The sequence below is a fragment of the Syngnathoides biaculeatus genome, chromosome 23, assembly GCF_019802595.1.
Source record: "Syngnathoides biaculeatus isolate LvHL_M chromosome 23, ASM1980259v1, whole genome shotgun sequence".
NCBI classification, from domain to species: domain Eukaryota; kingdom Metazoa; phylum Chordata; class Actinopteri; order Syngnathiformes; family Syngnathidae; genus Syngnathoides; species Syngnathoides biaculeatus.
The window spans coordinates 7,905,078-7,922,532 of record NC_084662.1 but is presented as its reverse complement, the minus strand read 5'-3'; the positions used below and the strand labels follow the sequence as shown (position 1 = coordinate 7,922,532).

The following is a 17,455-nucleotide window of genomic DNA, read 5'->3' as shown; positions in this document are numbered from 1 at the left end:
GCTCGCAACGCGAATCAAAAAGGTCGACCCGGTGAGTAAGTTTGATTCTTCTTAACTGGATGATCACTTTATTAATTGTACTCTGAGTAATTCCATCCATTTTATTTGGCGCTTATCCTCACGAGGGTCGCGGGGAGTGCCGGAGCCTATCAGGAGGCGGGGGACACCCCGAACTGGTCGCCAACCAATCGAGGGGCGCAAAGAGACAGACAATAGCCGCACTCACAATCACACCTATGGGCAATTTAGAGTGACAAATTAATGTTTTATGTTTTTGGGATGTGGGGGGAAACCCACGCAGGTACGGGGGGAACACGCAAATTCCACCCAGGCTGGGTCGGGATCGAACCCTTGTCCTCAGAACTGCGAGGGCAACGCTTTCCCAGCGCCACCACGTTATCAATTTTACTTTGAGCATTAATTCCAGCACCCCCGCGACCCTTGTGAGGATAAGTTGCTAAGAAAACGGATGGATGGCTTGTAATTGCCTCCTTCAATGTGAGCGCCTGTAAACTTTTTCTCATAAAGGTTTTTGGTTAAAAAAAAAAAAAACAATAAAATGAAATAAACATTTACAAATTGCGAAACGATATGTTTTGGTTTTTTTTTACCAAGACGGCGGCACGAGCAGGTGCACGAGCCGACCCCTTTCTCGACGTCACTTCCGCCCAACGTCCTCTTTATAAATCGGCTCCCTGGCAGCTTTTCTTTTTTTTTTGCGGGTGGGTGACGGCGAGGCGAGCGGCTCCATCGGTTCTGCAGCCAGGTTCGGGTATGAAGTCAAACAGCGCCCGGAAGCTTCCGTAATCCGACCGATGTCATTTTGGAGATGCACTTTGGGCAAATAAGCGGCTGAATAGCGGAGACATTTTGATTTTCTTTCAACATGATCGCATTGCTGACTCTGACTCTGCTCCTCAAAAGCGGTGAGACGACATTCGGATTTTTTGCTCTGTTACATTATTATCATATTCAATGCATGTCACGTCTTCTTATTAATTTCATCCTTTTTTTTTTTTAATTTTACTTGAATTCTATTTGTTGTTTTTTTTTTTTTTTGCGACAGTTTTGCCGTCGCCGGTGACTCCGAGTGCGCTGGAGCACGACGACGTCAAGGTAAGGAAATCATATTTTTCATTTTTATCCCGGACTGTGATGTGCTCACTCGGCGGCCACTTCATTAGGTACACCAGCAGAACAGAATCTTGTAACAGTGCCAATAGTTTTTGCAGCTGTGCCTAATATTTTGGCCAGCTGTGAGTGACACAAACACCAAATTTTAACAACTTTTTAAAAAAATATCTATATATTTTACAAACCCTTTTATGGTTGCCACGCACAGGTGATGAAATGCGTGGCGGAGGCGCTGGCGGATGTGCTGTCCAGGCCACGCCTACTTCCGGTCAGCCACCAATGTCTGCAGACGCTCAGGACAGGTGAATCATTTTTTTAATTTATTGATTTATTATTTTTTTGTTAGAAGATGTACAGTCTCTGTGTTTGTTTTGGGATCATCTTTTGATTGAAAAGTTCTTTGCGTAGGGTACGGCTGGTGTCAAACTCAAGGCTCGGGGGCCAGATTTGGCCCGCCACGTGATTTTATGTGGCCCGCAAAGCCAAATCTAGACTGTCAATTTTCATGATTTTTGTAACAAAAAATCTGTACCAAGATTTCTAATTGTCATATATCATGATTGATAAAGTTGAGATATTACAAGCATTTTTGTGTTACCAAACGTGAACAATTGAAAAACACGTCACCCTTGATTTCTGATTCCAAAAATAGTTTGTAAATTGATGTAAATATGATGAGATGATTAAATATTTTTGTTCCACAGTCATACGGAACAACAATGTGGCCCGTGAGAAAAATGAGTTTGACACCCCAGGCGTAGGGGATCAAATATTTGTGCCCCAGTGAACCTAAAATTACATTTTTGTTGATTTAAAAGATTTTTAATTGTATTTCACATTGTATGAACTCTGAATTTATTTGAAAATATGTAATTTGACCTCACTGTTCGAGGGACGAATGCCGTACTAAGTGGAAGAAAAACAATTTACCATAACTCCTCCAAAATGCCGCCATATTTTTTTTGTTTTAGTCCAATCCTGACAGCAGCAGGTTGGCGAGTTGTTTATTCGAAAGAGCCTTCCATCTGGCCAAAAGCATTTTTACCATAACCTAATCATATTTGACATTACTGTAGTGTGAAAATAGCAATTTAGTTACATATTATTTCATTATTTTACAATCATATACTGTTCACGATTGATCTATAATAGTTGTATTACTTTCAACAATTGTGATCAATCAAATTGCTAATTGAAATTGCATAATTCTGAAATTCGCGTGTTATAGTCTACAGGTGTACATCATTCATATTACCGGATTATCCTTTTTATCTTTTTTCCCGGGATGTTTATTTAAGATGAGGCGTTTTTGCTTTTTTTGTTTTTGTTTTGTTTTTTCAGGTGACCGTCAACATCGGCAACAGAGGCCACAATTTGAGGCCCAAAAAAAAATATGCATCTCACAGTCAAATTGTCACGCCGTATGAAATATGAAACGCATATTGGGCAATCAGCTGGATGCGGTGGGGCACGCGGCCTCAATGCAAAGATTAATTCCGCATCGCCCCGGTGTTTCGTAATAAAGTTACAACGAAATGTCAGTGCCTTGGCCCAAGGACAGCTTGGCGTACTTCCATGGCCTTAATGGATTGATTGGCGCAGGCAGGTGCATGCTGGGTAAAAAAAAAAAAAAAAAAAAAAAAAAACAGCAGCAACTAAAAACCTTTACAAACGCAACAGGACGGAAAGACAAAGTTATGCGTTACCTTGACGATGTCCTTACATTGGAACAAAACCTTGCGTGTGGTGGAGTATTATTGACTGCGTGCGTGTCTTTGTGTTTGTGTACGCATTCGTGTGCGTGCGTGGGCATCAAGATGAGCGCCTCCTGACACTCCTCCACCACTACGATTTCCTGAAGGAGCTGCAAGACGTTGCCGACCAGGGTATGTTTTTGATTTTTCTTTTTTTTTCGGGCAATCATCACTGCAGGAAAGAAAGCGAGCACGACTGCAATCTCTTTCCGCCGGTTTGATTCCATTTCCCATCTCGCCCCCTCCAAGATGGCTCCATGCTGAACGCGCTCGGAGGCCCCGGCGAGCGCTCCGTCCTCTCCCAGGAGCGGAGGAGGTCGCGAGAGGAGGAGGAGAAGGACGAGGACGAGGACGAGGACGAGGAGGAGAAGTTGGCAGAGTGTCGCCGGCCGCCGGGAAGACGGAGGAGGACCGAAAAGGTTGTGACAGCAGTTTTTACAAGTACAACTGCACAGATTCAAATGAGCGGAGGTCACGTGATCACAGAGCGCCATTTTGGGGGAGGTTACCGTGTTGGTAGCGATCCGTTTTGGAGTCAAAACAGACTGAAATGAAATCCGAAGCGCGACGACCACAATGATCGACATTCCACCCGTTTTCTCAGCATGGGGGCCAGAAGAAATAAGACGGCGCGGATCCAAAGAGGAGCAGGACAAGAGATGGGAGGAAGAGGACGAGGAGGAGGAGGAGGAGGAGGAGGACGAGGAGGAGGGAATGAAGAAAAGAAGCAAAGGGCCGCCGCCGAGGGAGGAAACAGAAGGTGAGGAGGAGGAGGAGGAGGAAGCCCCCCATCATTCGAAGGAGGCCTCGGAGGAAAAGGACGAGCCGAAGAAGAAGAGGAACCGCAGTCCGGAGGAGAAGGAGCTGCAGATGATCGCTCGCAGGACGCCGGACGAGGAGGACGGCAGCGCCGGAAGGAAGGCGGAGGTAACATCCGCAACCAGTCACGTTCTTGACACACACACACAAGTACGCTACGCTACGCTACGCTACGCTACGTTATACAACTATTTGAAGTTTTAACTTCCTCTTTTATGATGTTTTTATGCAGAAAATGCAGGTGCTTTTTGGGAGACTAGAACGGATTGTAAGCATTTCGATTCATTTCAATGGGGAAACTGGCTTTGATGTGCCAGGGCGAAGTCAAATCTTAAATCAAGTTACCGACCGCTGTGCGCCTCATCTCTTAAATATATTTTGAAATTTAAAAGTGTAAAAAAAACAAAAACACAAAAATTAAGACACATTTATTGTTAGAAATATTTCTATTTTGTATTTGTAGGTTATTGTTCATTATTTTGAAATTATTTTTCATTTTTAAATACATTTTATATATTTTTTTAATAATTTTGTATTCATACTTTTTGTTTTCCAAATTATCGAATTAAATCTTGCAATTTTTTATGTATTTATATCTTATGCTTCATAATTTTGAGCATTTCAGCCCCTGTGAATGTAGTTGTCATTTTTAAAATTTTCCATAAGTACAAAACGTTTCCGTCGAAATTTGAGTTCATAATTTTGACGTACTTTTCACAAATGTTTTGATTCAAAGTTTTCGTGAAGTCCCCGTAAATCATATTGTCGCCGCGTCCGGTTTTGACATCATCAGGACGGCGAGGCGGAGAACCTGGCCGCCATCGAGTCAGAGCTGGAGAACGTGGCCCAGAAGCTGCACCAGCTGCGACGAGGCTGACCCGGAGGGGGCGCCGTCCGCCTTCTGGAAACTTCCCGCGACCTCGTCGCCTCGTTCCCTCCCGTTGCGTTTTAAATTTTTTTTTCTTCCATATTTTGTCAGTGATTTGAAATCGACGCCTGAGAAGGTCAAAGAAGCAAAAGTGGACGTTTTCTGTCCGTTTTGAACGGTTTTTAAATTATTATCATCTGAGTGGCGGTGACGTAACATTTTCATTTTCATTTTTCCCGTGACAGCAGCAATAAAGTTGCATTCTGTTCTACGTGGAATTTTGGCGTCGTGGTCGCTTTTTTCGCAAGAAAAAATAGCGGAAATGCCGTCATTTCCCCGCCTTTTTTCACTTGCTTTCAACCCTGCTGTTTATGGCTAACTGGTGCAATTTTTCTAACGCCCGCGAGGGGGCACTGGAGCGGAAACGCTAAGAATGAGACCGGTGGAATATATGTGCAGAGGAAGTGACTTTTACCTGCTGTGCTAGCATGTTGCCGCCGTGTTACTGGCGTTTTTCCAGTGAGATTTACCGGTATTTTAACTGGCCCTGTTAGCGTTAGCGCTAGCGTTAAACTCTTTCTGTGTACCGTCTTTCTTTGTAAATATTTCGTGTTTCAATGTGGGCACTTGCCGCTTTTACACAGCTGCGGCGTATTTATGTACCAAATGGTATTTCCTTGACAAATGTACCGGGTGAGGCTTGTAACCACGTGCCCTCTGTAGGCCGGGAGTTATTTTGGTATTTTGAAGGCTACTGAACAAGTTAAAATGAGGACGTGGACTGCGTGCTCCTCACAAGAACTTTTAGTTTTAATTGGCTGTTCAAAGAAATAATAATTTGCATCTGGGTGGTTGTATCTTGCCCATTTTCACTGTAAAACAAATGGACAAAAAGGGCACGCCATGCTGCGCCGGTGTTTTTGGCCCCGCCCCCCTCATCAGCAGCCGGTCATCATGCCGGTGATGATGGACAGGAAGGTGGTGGTGGCGAGGCTCGGGTTGAGCAGCAGCTGCTCCAGCATCTCTCGGCCCTTCTCTCGGTTGGCCACAGAGCACATGGCGCTGCGCCACATGCGCACCGGAGCCCCGCCTGCGGGGGGGGGTCAGAGCCGACAAAGGTCCTCACGGGTAGAAGCGTCGGGTACTTGTGTCAAAAATTCATTTTTAAAAAGCCCTAAAGTAAGATTATCTCCTGTAATTCAATAATGGGAAGCGATATTTTGTCAATCTACGTGTGTTGATTCACCATTTGTGTTCAATTATTCCTTATACGGGTGTAACGCGACTATCCACTCAATTTGTTAGCCGGTCTATGGCATTTTGGATTGCAGATTGATTGATCGGCTAACAGACGGCAATGTGTGCTAGCTTTATATTTGCAACTTTGAATTTGTTTGAAGTCGAGTTTGGCAGTAAACACCAACAAGGAGAGACAAACAATTTGAAAAAAAATTTTTTTTGATTAAATTAAAAAATTCTCACCCATGCTCATCATCCACGAGAAGGTGGACAGCGTGTGGTTCTCCTCCTGGGTCATGTCGGCGATGTTTGGTGCGCTGTCACCTTCCTTCGCGGGTAGCCAAATTACACACGCAAAAAAAAAAAAGTTAGTTATTGTTTTGACACGGCATTAGGAGACACCCCCCCCCCCCCAGACCTGTAGGATGCGCCCCGGCAGCGGCGTGAGGAACACGACGGACTTCTCCAAGGAGGACTGGAAAGAAGCCGCCGACACGTATTCGGCCGAGTTGAGCCAGCTGGAGGCGAAGTTGACCTCGGGGGCGGAGTAGCTGCTCTGCCTACAAGTGCAAGTATAAGTCAGCGTTCCTCCACACTGCGTATTTGTCAGTTCCCGTCATTTGTCTTTTGCACACCCCCTCACCAGTAGATGGCGCAAAAGCCATGTCTAATATGAAAATGGTGGGTTGGGGCCACCTTGTGGCAGCAAAATGCAATTGCAAATATATATTTTTTTCACTACTTGAATCTTTTTCGCATCCCGAAAAGTAGAATCGATTTTAGGAGTTTTATTACAAAAATAAGAATATATTTAATGTTAAAAAAAAGTGTAGCTTTTAACGTCTTCATCATTCAAAATATATTTTTAGTTTCATAAATGCCAGTCACGTAATAGTCACACTTTATTTCGAAAATCAAGTTGTGCGATACCTGGTAACAGTCAACTTTTTGAATGTTAAAAGTATATTTTATATGTTTTAATCAGATAATTCATGATGATATTTCTAACTAAAAAAATGTAAGAATCCACCTTTAAACATTTAGCTTTTTAAAAGAATTATTTTAAAATACGTTCTTCAAGATTAAAATAAAAAAAAAATACAGTCCGCTCTTTCAACTCTCACTATGATTTTTAAATATGAACGTTTGATGGTTTGCAACATTCATCTTTTTAATTTTTGTAAGCTTTTTCATGGTAAAAATATTGAAACATGCATCTTTTTTCATTTGGTCAATTCTAAAAGTTAATTAATTCTTTGAAAACAAACGCCTATAACTAAAATGGCGCTAAAATATTTCGTAAGGATTTTTTTTAAGTATCAAATTTGCCTGACATCTTGGCGGTTTGCCGTTTTTGCACGGGGCCCGCTAAGCGCGGGTTCCGCATTCGTAGGCGCGACTCCGAAACGTACTTGGCGCTGCAGGCCGAGGCGGCGTGCAGCGAAGCCATGTGGGCGTCCCAGTACAGGCCGAGGATGGCGTCTTTCTTCTCGTTGTCGGGCAGGGTCGAGTCCCCGGAGGCCTTGAGGCCCTTCAGACGAGCACAGAGAGCACCGGTGAGACCGAGTCCGAGTCCGAGTCCGCTTTAACGCGGGCGCTGCGCACCTTGAAGAAGGCGTCCCACTTAGCCATCACGTCGGGGAACTTGGCGGCGCAGTCGGCGTAGGTGGTGCAGTAGCCCTCTGCACCCTCAGGTGCTTGCATCTGGACCTGGTGGAGGCGGCAAAAGCACTCACGCTCAGTTCCTACAAGAACCCCCAAAGTGATTTCCGATGTTCGCTTCGAAATGGGTTACGCGTGCCCGAAGATAACTGCCGAGAACTGTGCAGTTCTCTCTCAGCGATAAAACTGCTTTTCACCATTTCAGTTTTCCTCCTTCTTGGGGTTCAAAGTGGGCCCGGTCATGCGCTTGGGTGTCGCCTCCCCCACTCTCTAAAAACTTGTGGTTGTCCGGTGCAGCTAGCGAGCTAGTGAAGCCTACACCTCGAAATGCATCGTCTTTAGAGCGCCTCGTTGTCGGCTACGAGTGCGCGCAAGTCACGTAGGGAAAGCCGGAAGAGGAAGGGAGCGGTGGGACTCAAATGTGCGCTGTGTACCTGGACTCCTTGTCCGAATATTTCCTGCTGGGCGGCGGACAGGAAGGGCAGGGCGGACACAAAGTGGTTCACGCCTGGAGGGTGCGAGAAGATGATTTGCTAACCTTGCTAATTTTCCGTCGGCGACGGCGCGCGACGGTCCGTACTCACAGCCCCACCAGCTCTGGGGAGAGATGCACGTGGTGTCTCCGGTCTGCAGACCGCAAGTTGTGGCGCCGGTTGGGTCGGCGAGGCGGCCTGGCAAAGAGCACAAGGTGGCAAGTGAGTGGCCTGCAGAAATCCAGCGTCTGGAGCCTTCGCTCAAGAGCAGCGGGTGATTCGGAACTGGTGGGTTCAGGCGGTCTTGGGTGATGCTTTGCTTCTCCTCGGACAGAGCAGCCTGCAGGAGTTCAAGCTAGGGCGTGTTAGCTCGAAACACCACTAAGTTTTAGTCTTTTGCGTTCCCACCTGACGTCAGCATCCATCCGAACTGCAGGGGCAGACCCCACACGGGACTTTCGGTCGGACCGGCGCCCATGGAGCCCATGAAGGGGTCGGTGGCGGCGATCAACAGCCGGTAGAAGCCCATGCGGTGCACGAAGTCCCACGGGTTCGGGTTCAGGACGCCGTTCTCCACGGGCAGGTCGCTCAGCTGCGCCGCCGCCTGGGCCCACTTGATGGGCGCGCCGTTTTCCAAGATGACGGCCGAGTGGGCGACGGACGCCGCCAGGGCCAGCGCGAGGCAGGAGGCCGCGAGACGCTGCATTTTTCAAGCTGGGGACGGGGGAGAAGGAATGAAGGAAGGACGAGAGGAGCAGAGAGCGGAATACGCGACGCTGAAGCTCACGGCGCCGGTTTTCGTCCTTTTGTACTCAGCCCGCAGACGTTATCGCAGATGACCCGCGGGTCGGCGGTGCCGGCGGCTAGATAAGGGCTCATCGGACCAAAGGATCAAGGCTATTGACTCAGAGGTCAACGGACTGTCTGCGCCGGACGAGCCTCGAGCGGCCGGACAAACTCTTCGGCTTTCCAGTCAGGCGTCGTTTATTTTTCACTCTGCCGACGAGCCGAATGGATCTTTGGCGTGGCTACAAGTAGAAATTCAGGACTGTATACCGACATTAAATATATCGTTAGGGATTTTTAAATACACTTTTGAGGCCTACGAGCCGTCATCTGACTGATTGATTCATTTTTTTCTGCCGTATGATGGCGGTGAACTCAACAAAACAAACAACTGGCGATATCGCGGCCAGGGTTTCTCTGTGTGAGTCCTGGGGGAAAAAATATCATTTTATTTCATGTGGAGCAAGGGCTGTAAAATAACATTTGGAAAATGTCAAGTGCTGTGAATGATGATGCACAATAGTTTTGTAAATCATGAGAAAAAAATTAAACCGTCAAAAAAGCCTAATCAACCTTGTTATTATTATACTCATATTCTAAACATTATTACTGTGAAGACTTTGAAGACACTTTTGTAGATAAAGGTGCATCGATAAACTTGACTTGAATCACAATCATGGCAATCGTTCCAATTCATAAGCAGTTTCACACATAACACGAGAAAAACCACTTGGCATATTTTGAAACTATAACAGCCGACGTTCGGGGGGTGTGTGTGTGTGTGGGGGGGGGGGTCGTTAAACATTTAGCTGAGTGACTTTTGCTTTCCAAAAATCCGCCGCAGCTCAAAAAGACCCAAAAGTCGTCGTCTGCAAAGTCCGACGTCCTCTCGCACGCACTCCGCGAGGGCCTCCGTGTCCCGACACGTCGACAAAGTCTTGTGCAAGGCCGCTGTCCCAAAAAGAACACTTGAAAAATGATCATTTCTCCAAAGAGAGGCAAACGAAATGCGGTTTGGTGAACTGGATTTGACGACCTTTTAAGTGGATCAAAGTTTAGGGACGGTCCAGCGGCGGGCGTAAGCCCGTCGTGTGGAGGGTCCGAGCTCGAGCCCGCATCAGCGTTGGAAGTCCTTCAAGCGTACGTTCAAACGCGTTCAGCTCAAGATTTCATTTTTTTTTTATCAAAATTTTTGTTATTCAACTAATGTGATTGTCTGACCTTTGACATCATTTTCCCCCCTTGTTTTCGAGAGCCTCAGCGCTTATCTCGCAACTTTGAGCCTCAAATACATTTTCACATTTTACATTTATTCATTTCTTTCTCATTATTCTTTGTTATTAAATCTTCAATTTGGTTGGAAAATGTAAAGCATAAATTAGCATACAAATGGTAATGTATCTATCTATCTATCTATCTATCTATCTATCTATCTATCTATCTATCTATCTATCTATCTATCTATCTATCTATCTATCTATCTATCTATCTATCTATCTATCTATCTATCTATCTATCTATCTATCTATCTATCTATCTATCTATCTATCTATTTAAGTTTTAGTTTTTCTAGTTCCATTTTTTTCAATCTTACTTTTTAATTTAAAAATTAAAAAAAATATTTTGGTTGTCCTGATAGATCGCGATCTGTTTTAATGGATAAAATGATTAAAAATTGTCATTACGTTCAGTACGCCCAAACTCTTATGTGCTGCAAAGCATTTACTTTTCGCCCATTTGTTTGAAACATTGTCAAATGGTCTATAAATATTAAAAACATTTTAACAGGCATACTCTATTTAGTAGATGTGACGTCACTGATCTGGGCGGAACGAAACCAGGAAGCAATCAGCCAGAGTTGACGTTTGACATTTACCAGAATTGCGTAAAATTAATCATTTTGTGTTGCTGTCTTTATTTTATGTTCAGTGTGTTCATAACACATAAAATAAAAAAAATGTACTATATATATATTAAAAAAATAACCGTGTTGTGATTTTTTTTTTAAGCACGGGGCCCTGACGTCACACGACACCAGGAAGTAGCCTAACGCAAAGCGCCTGCAACGTCGCTGCGGAGGTAAAAGAACAACTTTTCAACACCTTTTGTCACTTTATCTTCACTAAACACGCCCTTTGCTGAAACGCTAAATCGTAGATATGCTTTAAATTTGTGGGGGAAAAAATGTCACAGTGTGCCTGTTTCTTAAACCAAATAACAACTGAACGTCGACGTGTTTGTTTTTTGGCCTAAATTGACGTAAAAACACGTTGACGAACAAATCACATTTTCAGGTGGGGGCGAAACAGTGAAGCCGATTCCCCTATTTTTTAAATAATGCCAAGTTTGTCCTCCTTTCTTTAAATTGACATCACTTCATTTTGTGCAAACCAGGAAATACACGCAGTCACTCGACTTGGAAAAGGCTTGGCTTATTTTTTTTTCCTCGTGGGGGGGGCGTAAAAGTGTGCGGACGCCAAGTCAACTCTGGCACACAAATCGTTGTGCCAAAGTGCAAACAAACAAACAAAACAGATTCTTGTAATAACACAGCACAACCTTTAGTGACCTAAACCAGGGAAGGGAAGAAATAAACTGGTTTAATAAAGTACTACTGTAAGGTTTGGGGGAAAGCTAAAAGTCACAACAGCTGCTGTGTTGCATGTAATGTGTACACATCACTACACGAGATCCGGCCTACTGCAGCTCCTTGTGAGCATTCCCATTTAGTATTTGACCGACGGTGCGTCGGCCACTGTTGATCGCTCGCAACAAGCATTTTGGGTCAGAACACAGAGAAAAAAAATCTACTGAGGAAAAAGTTGGGGCACTCGCACGTCAAGGTAAGTAAAACTGTATTGATGGGGTGTTGTACTGAACATATACGCCAAAGAAACTCCAAATATTCTCTGCATTGATTACACTTCCGATAGCGGTTGAAATTTTCACATACATATTCGATTTATCCGTTTCAACAAGTGCCGGTTTACTGTTATGTAAATTGATTGCGATTGACTTTAATTGCTAATCTTATTTTTGGACAAAAGCATATGGAGACCAAGTGATTGCCGGCCAATGTCATTCAGCCAAGTCGGCCAAGAAAACTGATGCTGCGTTTGCAATACTGTCACAAAAGCAGTTGATGTCAGTAAATAATAAAGTGCGTTATTGTGCTACTGTTTCCTTCCAGTTCTCCATCATGGCCTACCAGGCTGGCTTCCCGGAGGAGCCCAACGCTCTGGTTCAAAACATTAGCGCCAACGTCCAGAGGCTCAGCCTGCTCAGTAATATGCGCACACACACACACGCACGCAGACTCATAAAATTGTGTTCTTGACATTTAGCGTAATTCCCGGCCTACGGAGCGCACCTGGTTATAATGCCTCACCCAGTCCGTTTGTAAAGGAAATACTGAAACTGAGATTGAAACATGAGATATTTGCTAAGAAAGATGGTACACAGAGAATTAACGCTAGCGCCACCGTGCTAACAAGTCCGGTTAAAGAAAAACATATTGGTAAAAATCACTGAGACACGGCAGTAACATGTTAGCGCAGACTGGTAAAAGTCACTTCCTCGGCACTTATATTCCACCGGTCTCACTTACCTTTTCCGCCCGAGTGCCCCCTCGCGGCCGTTAGAAAAAAATGCACAAATTAGCCGCATCACCGCATGAACCGCAGGGTTGAAAGCGTGTGAAAAAAGTCACGGATTATAGGCCGGAAATTACGGTATACGAATTGAGCAAACTCTTCCTGTGCAGCCTCCGAGCTGCAGAGGGCGCTGTCGCTGCTCGGAACGGCTCAGGACGGCGGCCAGCTGCAACAGACGCTGTGAGTTTACGCGACGCTCGTGTGCGGAGCGGTCTAAGCGGAGTTTGATGGATGAAAACCCGCGTCTGCGTCTTTGGTGGCCAGGCAGCAGAACCAGCAACAAGGAAACCAGCTGGCCAAGGAGACCGACCGGCTCATCAAGTCGTTCAGCGCGCTTCCTGCGGGCGCCGACCAGGTACCGCCTCTCCTCTTTTCCTTAGACGCAAACTTTGGCTGGAAACGAATTTGAATTTTCAGCGGCAAAGGAAGATCCAAAAAGAGCGTTTGCTCAACGACTTCTCGGCAGCCTTGAACAGCTTCCAGAAGACGCAGCGGGAGGCGGCCGACAAAGAACGCGAGTTCGTCGCCCGAGTGCGGGCCAGCTCCAGGGTGTCGGTGAGTCGCTCGACTCGGCGGGGTCAAATTGAAGCGATGGTCATCCGACGCCCGATTTGTTCCAAATGACAAAGAGAAAATCATGTAATATTTAATTTCTATCACCAGTTTAATTAAAAAAAGGAAACTAATATATTGTACGAAATAAGGCAAAGAAAAATGTAGACACACAGAAGTGCTCATGTTTGTCCAAATTGTGATATTGTTCACTTTTTTTTTTTTTTTTTTTTCCGTAGGCTGGCCAGCCCGACGCTCGTAATGGAAACGGCAACCCTTTCCTAACAAGGTAGCACTTTTTGTTCATTTCCTCCACATCCTGCGGGTGTTACATTGTTTTCCTCTCTGTTCATATTTCTTTGTGAACTTTCCAAATGTTCAAGTTGCAAGAACATGGACGCTTACTTCGCTGGCAAGCAAGTTGCTGATCGCAGCCTCAATGGGGATAAAACAAATATCAGTCAACAATAATATCAAATTTCATTATTGCTGCAGGGGGATTTTGCAGTTCCATCCCCCCCCCCCCCCATTAACATCCAAACATAAAATATTGTTATTGGCCAAAAAGTACCGCAATTTTCGGCCAATAAGCCGCAACTTGTTTCACACATTCAACCCTTCGGTTTATGCGGTGATGCCGCTAATTTGTGCATTTTTTTTTTCTAATGGCCGCAAGGGGGCACTCGAGCGGAAAAGGTAAGTGAGACCGGTGGAATATCTGTGCCGAGGATGTGACTTTTACCTGCTCTGTTAGCGCTGTGCTAGGGTCAGTGTTAGCGCGGCAGCGCTAGCCGGTTAAAATCACTGAGACATGGCAGTAACACAGAAGCAACACACTAGCACAGCGCTAACAGGGCCGGATCGGTAAAAGTCACTTCCTCGGCACATATATTCCACCGGTCTCACTCTTTATCTTTTCTGCTCGAGTGCCCCCTTGCGGGAGTTACAAAAAATGCACAAATTAGCCGCATCACCGCATAAACCGCAGGGTTGAAAGTGTGTGGGGGGAAAAAGTCGCGGCTTATAAGATTGAAATTATGGTAATATTATGTGGGGAGGCGGCGGGGGGGGGGGGGGACATTAAATCGACCATATTTGGAGAAAAGGTTTCTGCCCAACATCACAGAAATGTCCCAAATTTGTCGGCGCAGTGACGTCCAGGTGCAGGATCAGGCCGAAGCGGTCAGCGAGGACGACCTCCGCTTGATCAGGGAGAGAGAGTCGGCCATCAGGCAGCTGGAGGTATCGAACGCCGCGCCCCGATCGAGCCGTCGCTGTCGGCATCATTTGGCTTCGAACCGGATCTCCTCGCTCTTTGCAGTCGGACATCACCGACATCAACGACATCTTCAAGGACCTCGGGGTGATGGTGCACGAACAGGGCGACGTCATCGGTGAGCTTTTCCGCTTCAAGCATGATCAGTGTTTGTTTTTCTTTTGTTTTTTTTTTTTTTCAAAAATGTCTTGCATTATGTCTTGACTCTTATCCAGCAAACGGGGGCAAGCAAAGGGGTTGCCGTAGCAACAATACATAGTACCGTAATTCCTTGAAAATAATGCGGAAAGTTTTCCGAATTTTTTTTTTTTCAAAGAGTTAATAAAGCGCGTTATATTTGGGTATGGATGAAAAATAAAAAAATACAATCACATTGTATAGTTGTTTACAGGTACATAGAGTGTTTTTTTTTTTTAAAAAAAGGTATACATATATACATTTTGATGTGATATTTTACATTTATATTTATTACAGTAATGTGCCCCACGAACCTGAACTCTGACCTCCTCGTTGCATTTTACGATTGTTAGCGTAGCATGCTCGTTGCCACTCCACCAAAGATCGGAAACGACCGCCCGTGAGTTTGTTTTAACTTAAACAAACACAAAAAAATGGCGACTACAACGGCGAGTCGTGCAGATGCTTTCAAAAGAAACGTGTCATCACTCGTGCCGATGGCGCCGCCGACCCGGAAGTAGGGCCGCAGTCCAAAACAACGATAGCTCGCCTCGATAGCTTCAGGTGGCTCTCAAAACAACGTGAGCTCAAACTATGTCATACGAGCGTCACGGGCACATTAAAAAAAAAAAAAAAAACGGGAGAATGCTCTTTTTTTTTTAATGTACAAATTGTACAAGTACAAACCTAACAAAATATAAATACAGATAATTCCCAATATTTTGAGCATATGGGCAGCAGCAAATTGGTGGTGCGCATTGTACATAGGTAGAAGGGGTTTCCAGTTTTTGATGTTTTTTTTTTTTTTTTTTTTTTAGGTGGCCTTTGGTGGTGCGCATTGTACATAGGTAGAAAGGGGTTCCTGTTTTTGATGGGTTTTTTTTAGGTCAACTTTGGGGGTGCGCATTATACTGGAGAAATTACGGTACTTCAAACTACAATGTTGCGCCTCTGCTGAACTGAGATCTGTTGTGTTTTTGAGAGTTTTCGATACGTGAAATTGACCCCTCCGCCGCCCTCCGCAGACAGCATCGAGGCAAACCTGGAGAACGCAGACGCGAATGTCCAGAGTGCCACCCAGCAGCTGGCCCGTGCTGCCGACTATCAGGTAAAAGAGAGATAAGGGACGACACACGACAGGAGGAACGACGATGTTCCCAAAAAAAAACATTGCACAAATTCAACCCGTGGAGGAGTCCAAACATGGCCGATGACCCCTTCAACTCTCGCTAGGGAAAAAAAAAAAAAAAACATACATAGGGGGGGGGATAAGGTTCACGCGCTGCATTATCAAACCGAACGTTTTTTTTGTCTTTCAAGCGGAGCTCTCGGAAGAAGATCTGCGTCCTGATCGTGGTGTTGGTCGCGGTGGCCGTCGTCGTGGGACTCATCATCTGGGGCGTCTCCCGGCAGTGAAGTCCCCCCGCCGCCGCACCCCCCTCAGCCCTGTCGCCGCGTCCGCTCCCGCCGCCCCGAAATGTTAAAAGCTCAACGGCCGCTCCGTCGGGTACACACACGGCACACGACGTCGACTCGGAGTTAGTACGATAAGAGGTAGAGCAAACGTTTCTACTGACCGAGTGCCGTCAAACTCCAACCGAAGCCAAACGAACGTAAACACGACGATGGTCTTCCGCACCCGGCCTGTAGGTGGCACAAACGAGCAACCCCTCACACAGCAAGCAAGCAGAAAGTGTCCTTTTGTATCTCAGTAAATCAAACTAAACAATATTTAAATGTAATTTTAGAATTTTCATTGTAGCTGACAGCTAACAAAAACTCTAAATGACATCCATCTATCCATTTTCCAAGCTGCTTATCCCCACAAGGGCTGTGGGAGGGCTGGGTTCTATGCCAGCTCTTACAATTAACTAAATCATATTTAACATAGAAATTCAATAGTAATTGGGCTTCTGCCAAATATTTTCCTGTTGAATAAATGATTTTCGTTGTTGAATTTAAATCCTGAAATAGTTGACTAAAGCCATGGCCTCACAGTTCTGAGGACCCAGGTTCGATTCCGGCCTCGCCTGTGTGGACTTTGCGTTTTCTCCAGGTGGGGACTCCGGTTTCCTCCCACATTCCAGAAAAATATGCAACATTAATTGGAGAGTCTAAATTTCCCACTAGGTGTGATTGTTGAGTGCGGCTGTTTGTCTCCACGTGCCCTGCGATTGGCTGGCGACCAGTTCAGGGTGTACCCCGCCTCCTGCCCGTTGACAGCCGGGATAGGCTCCGGCACTCCCCGCGACCTTCGTGAGGGTAAGCGGCAAAGAAAGCGGATGGACGGATGAAATAATTGACTTGTGTAGTGTGACGCATACGAGCGTGTACATATTTGCACACTTCCATACACACACACATTAATCATTGTTGAACTGTGTGTATAAAATATGATTTGCTTTCAAATGTGGGGTTGTGCAACAAACAAAAATGTAGTATGCAAATTACAATCTCAATGATGCACGTTTTGGTGAAAGAATACCTCACTGCCGGTGTCAATCAAAACGGCGTTCTCGTCATCGCTGACTTTTTTTCACCGAAGCTCTTGTATTCGACCTTGTCGAAATGGTGCCCGCCGATGTTGTCGTCAGCGACGTTGTGTAATCGTCCCGGTTGTTGCAGTTATTCCACAATTTAGCCAAACCTCGGCTGCGTTGTATGTGTGAACTTATTTTGAAGACTTCGTTAATATGACTGGAGTACGTTTGAAAGAGATTCGTAACACTCAGCAATACTTCTTTGTTACTTTTTCTTGTTGATATGAAGGAAGCTAAAAGCAGTTTAGCGGTGAAGTAAACAAAGCAAGCAAAGAGCAGATTAAAATGTGTGCGCTATTTTTCTAAATGACTGTTTTTGCCTCCTGTCTGCTTATTTTTAATAAATGAACCCTATCAGGAGTCATCTGTAGAGAGTTAAAATGTCACGAAAAGCACTGGTACAGGGCAGGAAGACGTTTATTTGCGAGGACGTCCATCCGTCCACGGGAGTGCTGGAGCCAGGAAGAGGGGTACACTCTGTACTGGTTTCTAGCCAATCGCACGGCGCGTCGAGGCCGACAG

At 45.4% G+C, this 17,455-nt stretch overlaps 3 protein-coding genes across 5 annotated transcripts; 2 read left to right on the top strand and 1 right to left on the bottom strand.

The window, feature by feature from the left end:
- Positions 1-692: 692 nt before the first annotated feature.
- Positions 693-4,853, top strand: chga (chromogranin A). Its single transcript, XM_061813094.1, has 7 exons — positions 693-926; positions 1,067-1,116; positions 1,343-1,436; positions 2,952-3,020; positions 3,138-3,329; positions 3,493-3,815; positions 4,501-4,853. The coding sequence occupies exons 1-7, from the start codon at positions 887-889 to the stop codon at positions 4,582-4,584; spliced, it is 852 nt and encodes a 283-aa protein (XP_061669078.1). The 5' UTR covers positions 693-886; the 3' UTR covers positions 4,585-4,853.
- Positions 4,854-5,374: 521 nt separating this feature from the next.
- LOC133496519 (protein LEG1 homolog) lies at positions 5,375-12,361 on the bottom strand. Of its 2 annotated transcripts, XM_061812216.1 has the most exons (9): positions 12,343-12,361; positions 8,358-8,663; positions 8,061-8,147; positions 7,911-7,984; positions 7,420-7,524; positions 7,227-7,345; positions 6,233-6,374; positions 6,058-6,142; positions 5,375-5,665 (listed from the first exon to the last, which is right to left on the bottom strand). In XM_061812216.1, the coding sequence occupies exons 2-9, from the start codon at positions 8,653-8,655 to the stop codon at positions 5,514-5,516; spliced, it is 1,062 nt and encodes a 353-aa protein (XP_061668200.1). In that variant the 5' UTR covers positions 8,656-8,663; positions 12,343-12,361; the 3' UTR covers positions 5,375-5,513. The 2 variants fall into 2 exon arrangements, with proteins under 2 accessions (XP_061668200.1, XP_061668199.1); XM_061812215.1 differs by lacking the exon at positions 12,343-12,361 and having other exon boundaries at positions 8,358-8,965.
- stx7l (syntaxin 7-like) lies at positions 10,748-17,244 on the top strand. Of its 2 annotated transcripts, none has more exons than XM_061812218.1 (10): positions 10,748-10,814; positions 11,926-12,019; positions 12,499-12,568; positions 12,653-12,743; positions 12,806-12,943; positions 13,180-13,229; positions 14,092-14,182; positions 14,262-14,334; positions 15,419-15,501; positions 15,714-17,244. In XM_061812218.1, exons 2-10 carry the CDS (start codon positions 11,935-11,937, stop codon positions 15,807-15,809), a joined length of 777 nt encoding a protein of 258 aa, XP_061668202.1. In that variant the 5' UTR covers positions 10,748-10,814; positions 11,926-11,934; the 3' UTR covers positions 15,810-17,244. The 2 variants fall into 2 exon arrangements, with proteins under 2 accessions (XP_061668202.1, XP_061668203.1); XM_061812219.1 differs by lacking the exon at positions 10,748-10,814 and adding an exon at positions 10,821-11,578.
- The last annotated feature ends 211 nt before the right edge of the window (positions 17,245-17,455 follow it).

Excerpts from the sequence above, each read along its gene's own strand:
- stx7l (XM_061812218.1), top strand. The coding sequence starts at position 11,935 with ATGGCCTACCAGGCTGGCTTCCCGGAGGAGCCCAACGCTCTGGTTCAA. Across the intron at positions 12,944-13,179 it reads GGGCCAGCTCCAGGGTGTCG|GCTGGCCAGCCCGACGCTCG; the intron begins GTGAGTCGCTCG and ends TTTTTTCCGTAG. Across the intron at positions 15,502-15,713 it reads CCCGTGCTGCCGACTATCAG|CGGAGCTCTCGGAAGAAGAT; the intron begins GTAAAAGAGAGA and ends TTGTCTTTCAAG.
- LOC133496519 (XM_061812216.1), bottom strand. The coding sequence starts at position 8,655 with ATGCAGCGTCTCGCGGCCTCCTGCCTCGCGCTGGCCCTGGCGGCGTCC. Across the intron at positions 7,346-7,419 it reads AGTGGGACGCCTTCTTCAAG|GGCCTCAAGGCCTCCGGGGA; the intron begins GTGCGCAGCGCC and ends GCTCGTCTGAAG. Across the intron at positions 6,375-7,226 it reads GCCTCGGCCTGCAGCGCCAA|GCAGAGCAGCTACTCCGCCC; the intron begins GTACGTTTCGGA and ends TTGCACTTGTAG.
- chga (XM_061813094.1), top strand. The coding sequence starts at position 887 with ATGATCGCATTGCTGACTCTGACTCTGCTCCTCAAAAGCG. Across the intron at positions 1,117-1,342 it reads TGGAGCACGACGACGTCAAG|GTGATGAAATGCGTGGCGGA; the intron begins GTAAGGAAATCA and ends TGCCACGCACAG. Across the intron at positions 3,021-3,137 it reads GCAAGACGTTGCCGACCAGG|ATGGCTCCATGCTGAACGCG; the intron begins GTATGTTTTTGA and ends GCCCCCTCCAAG.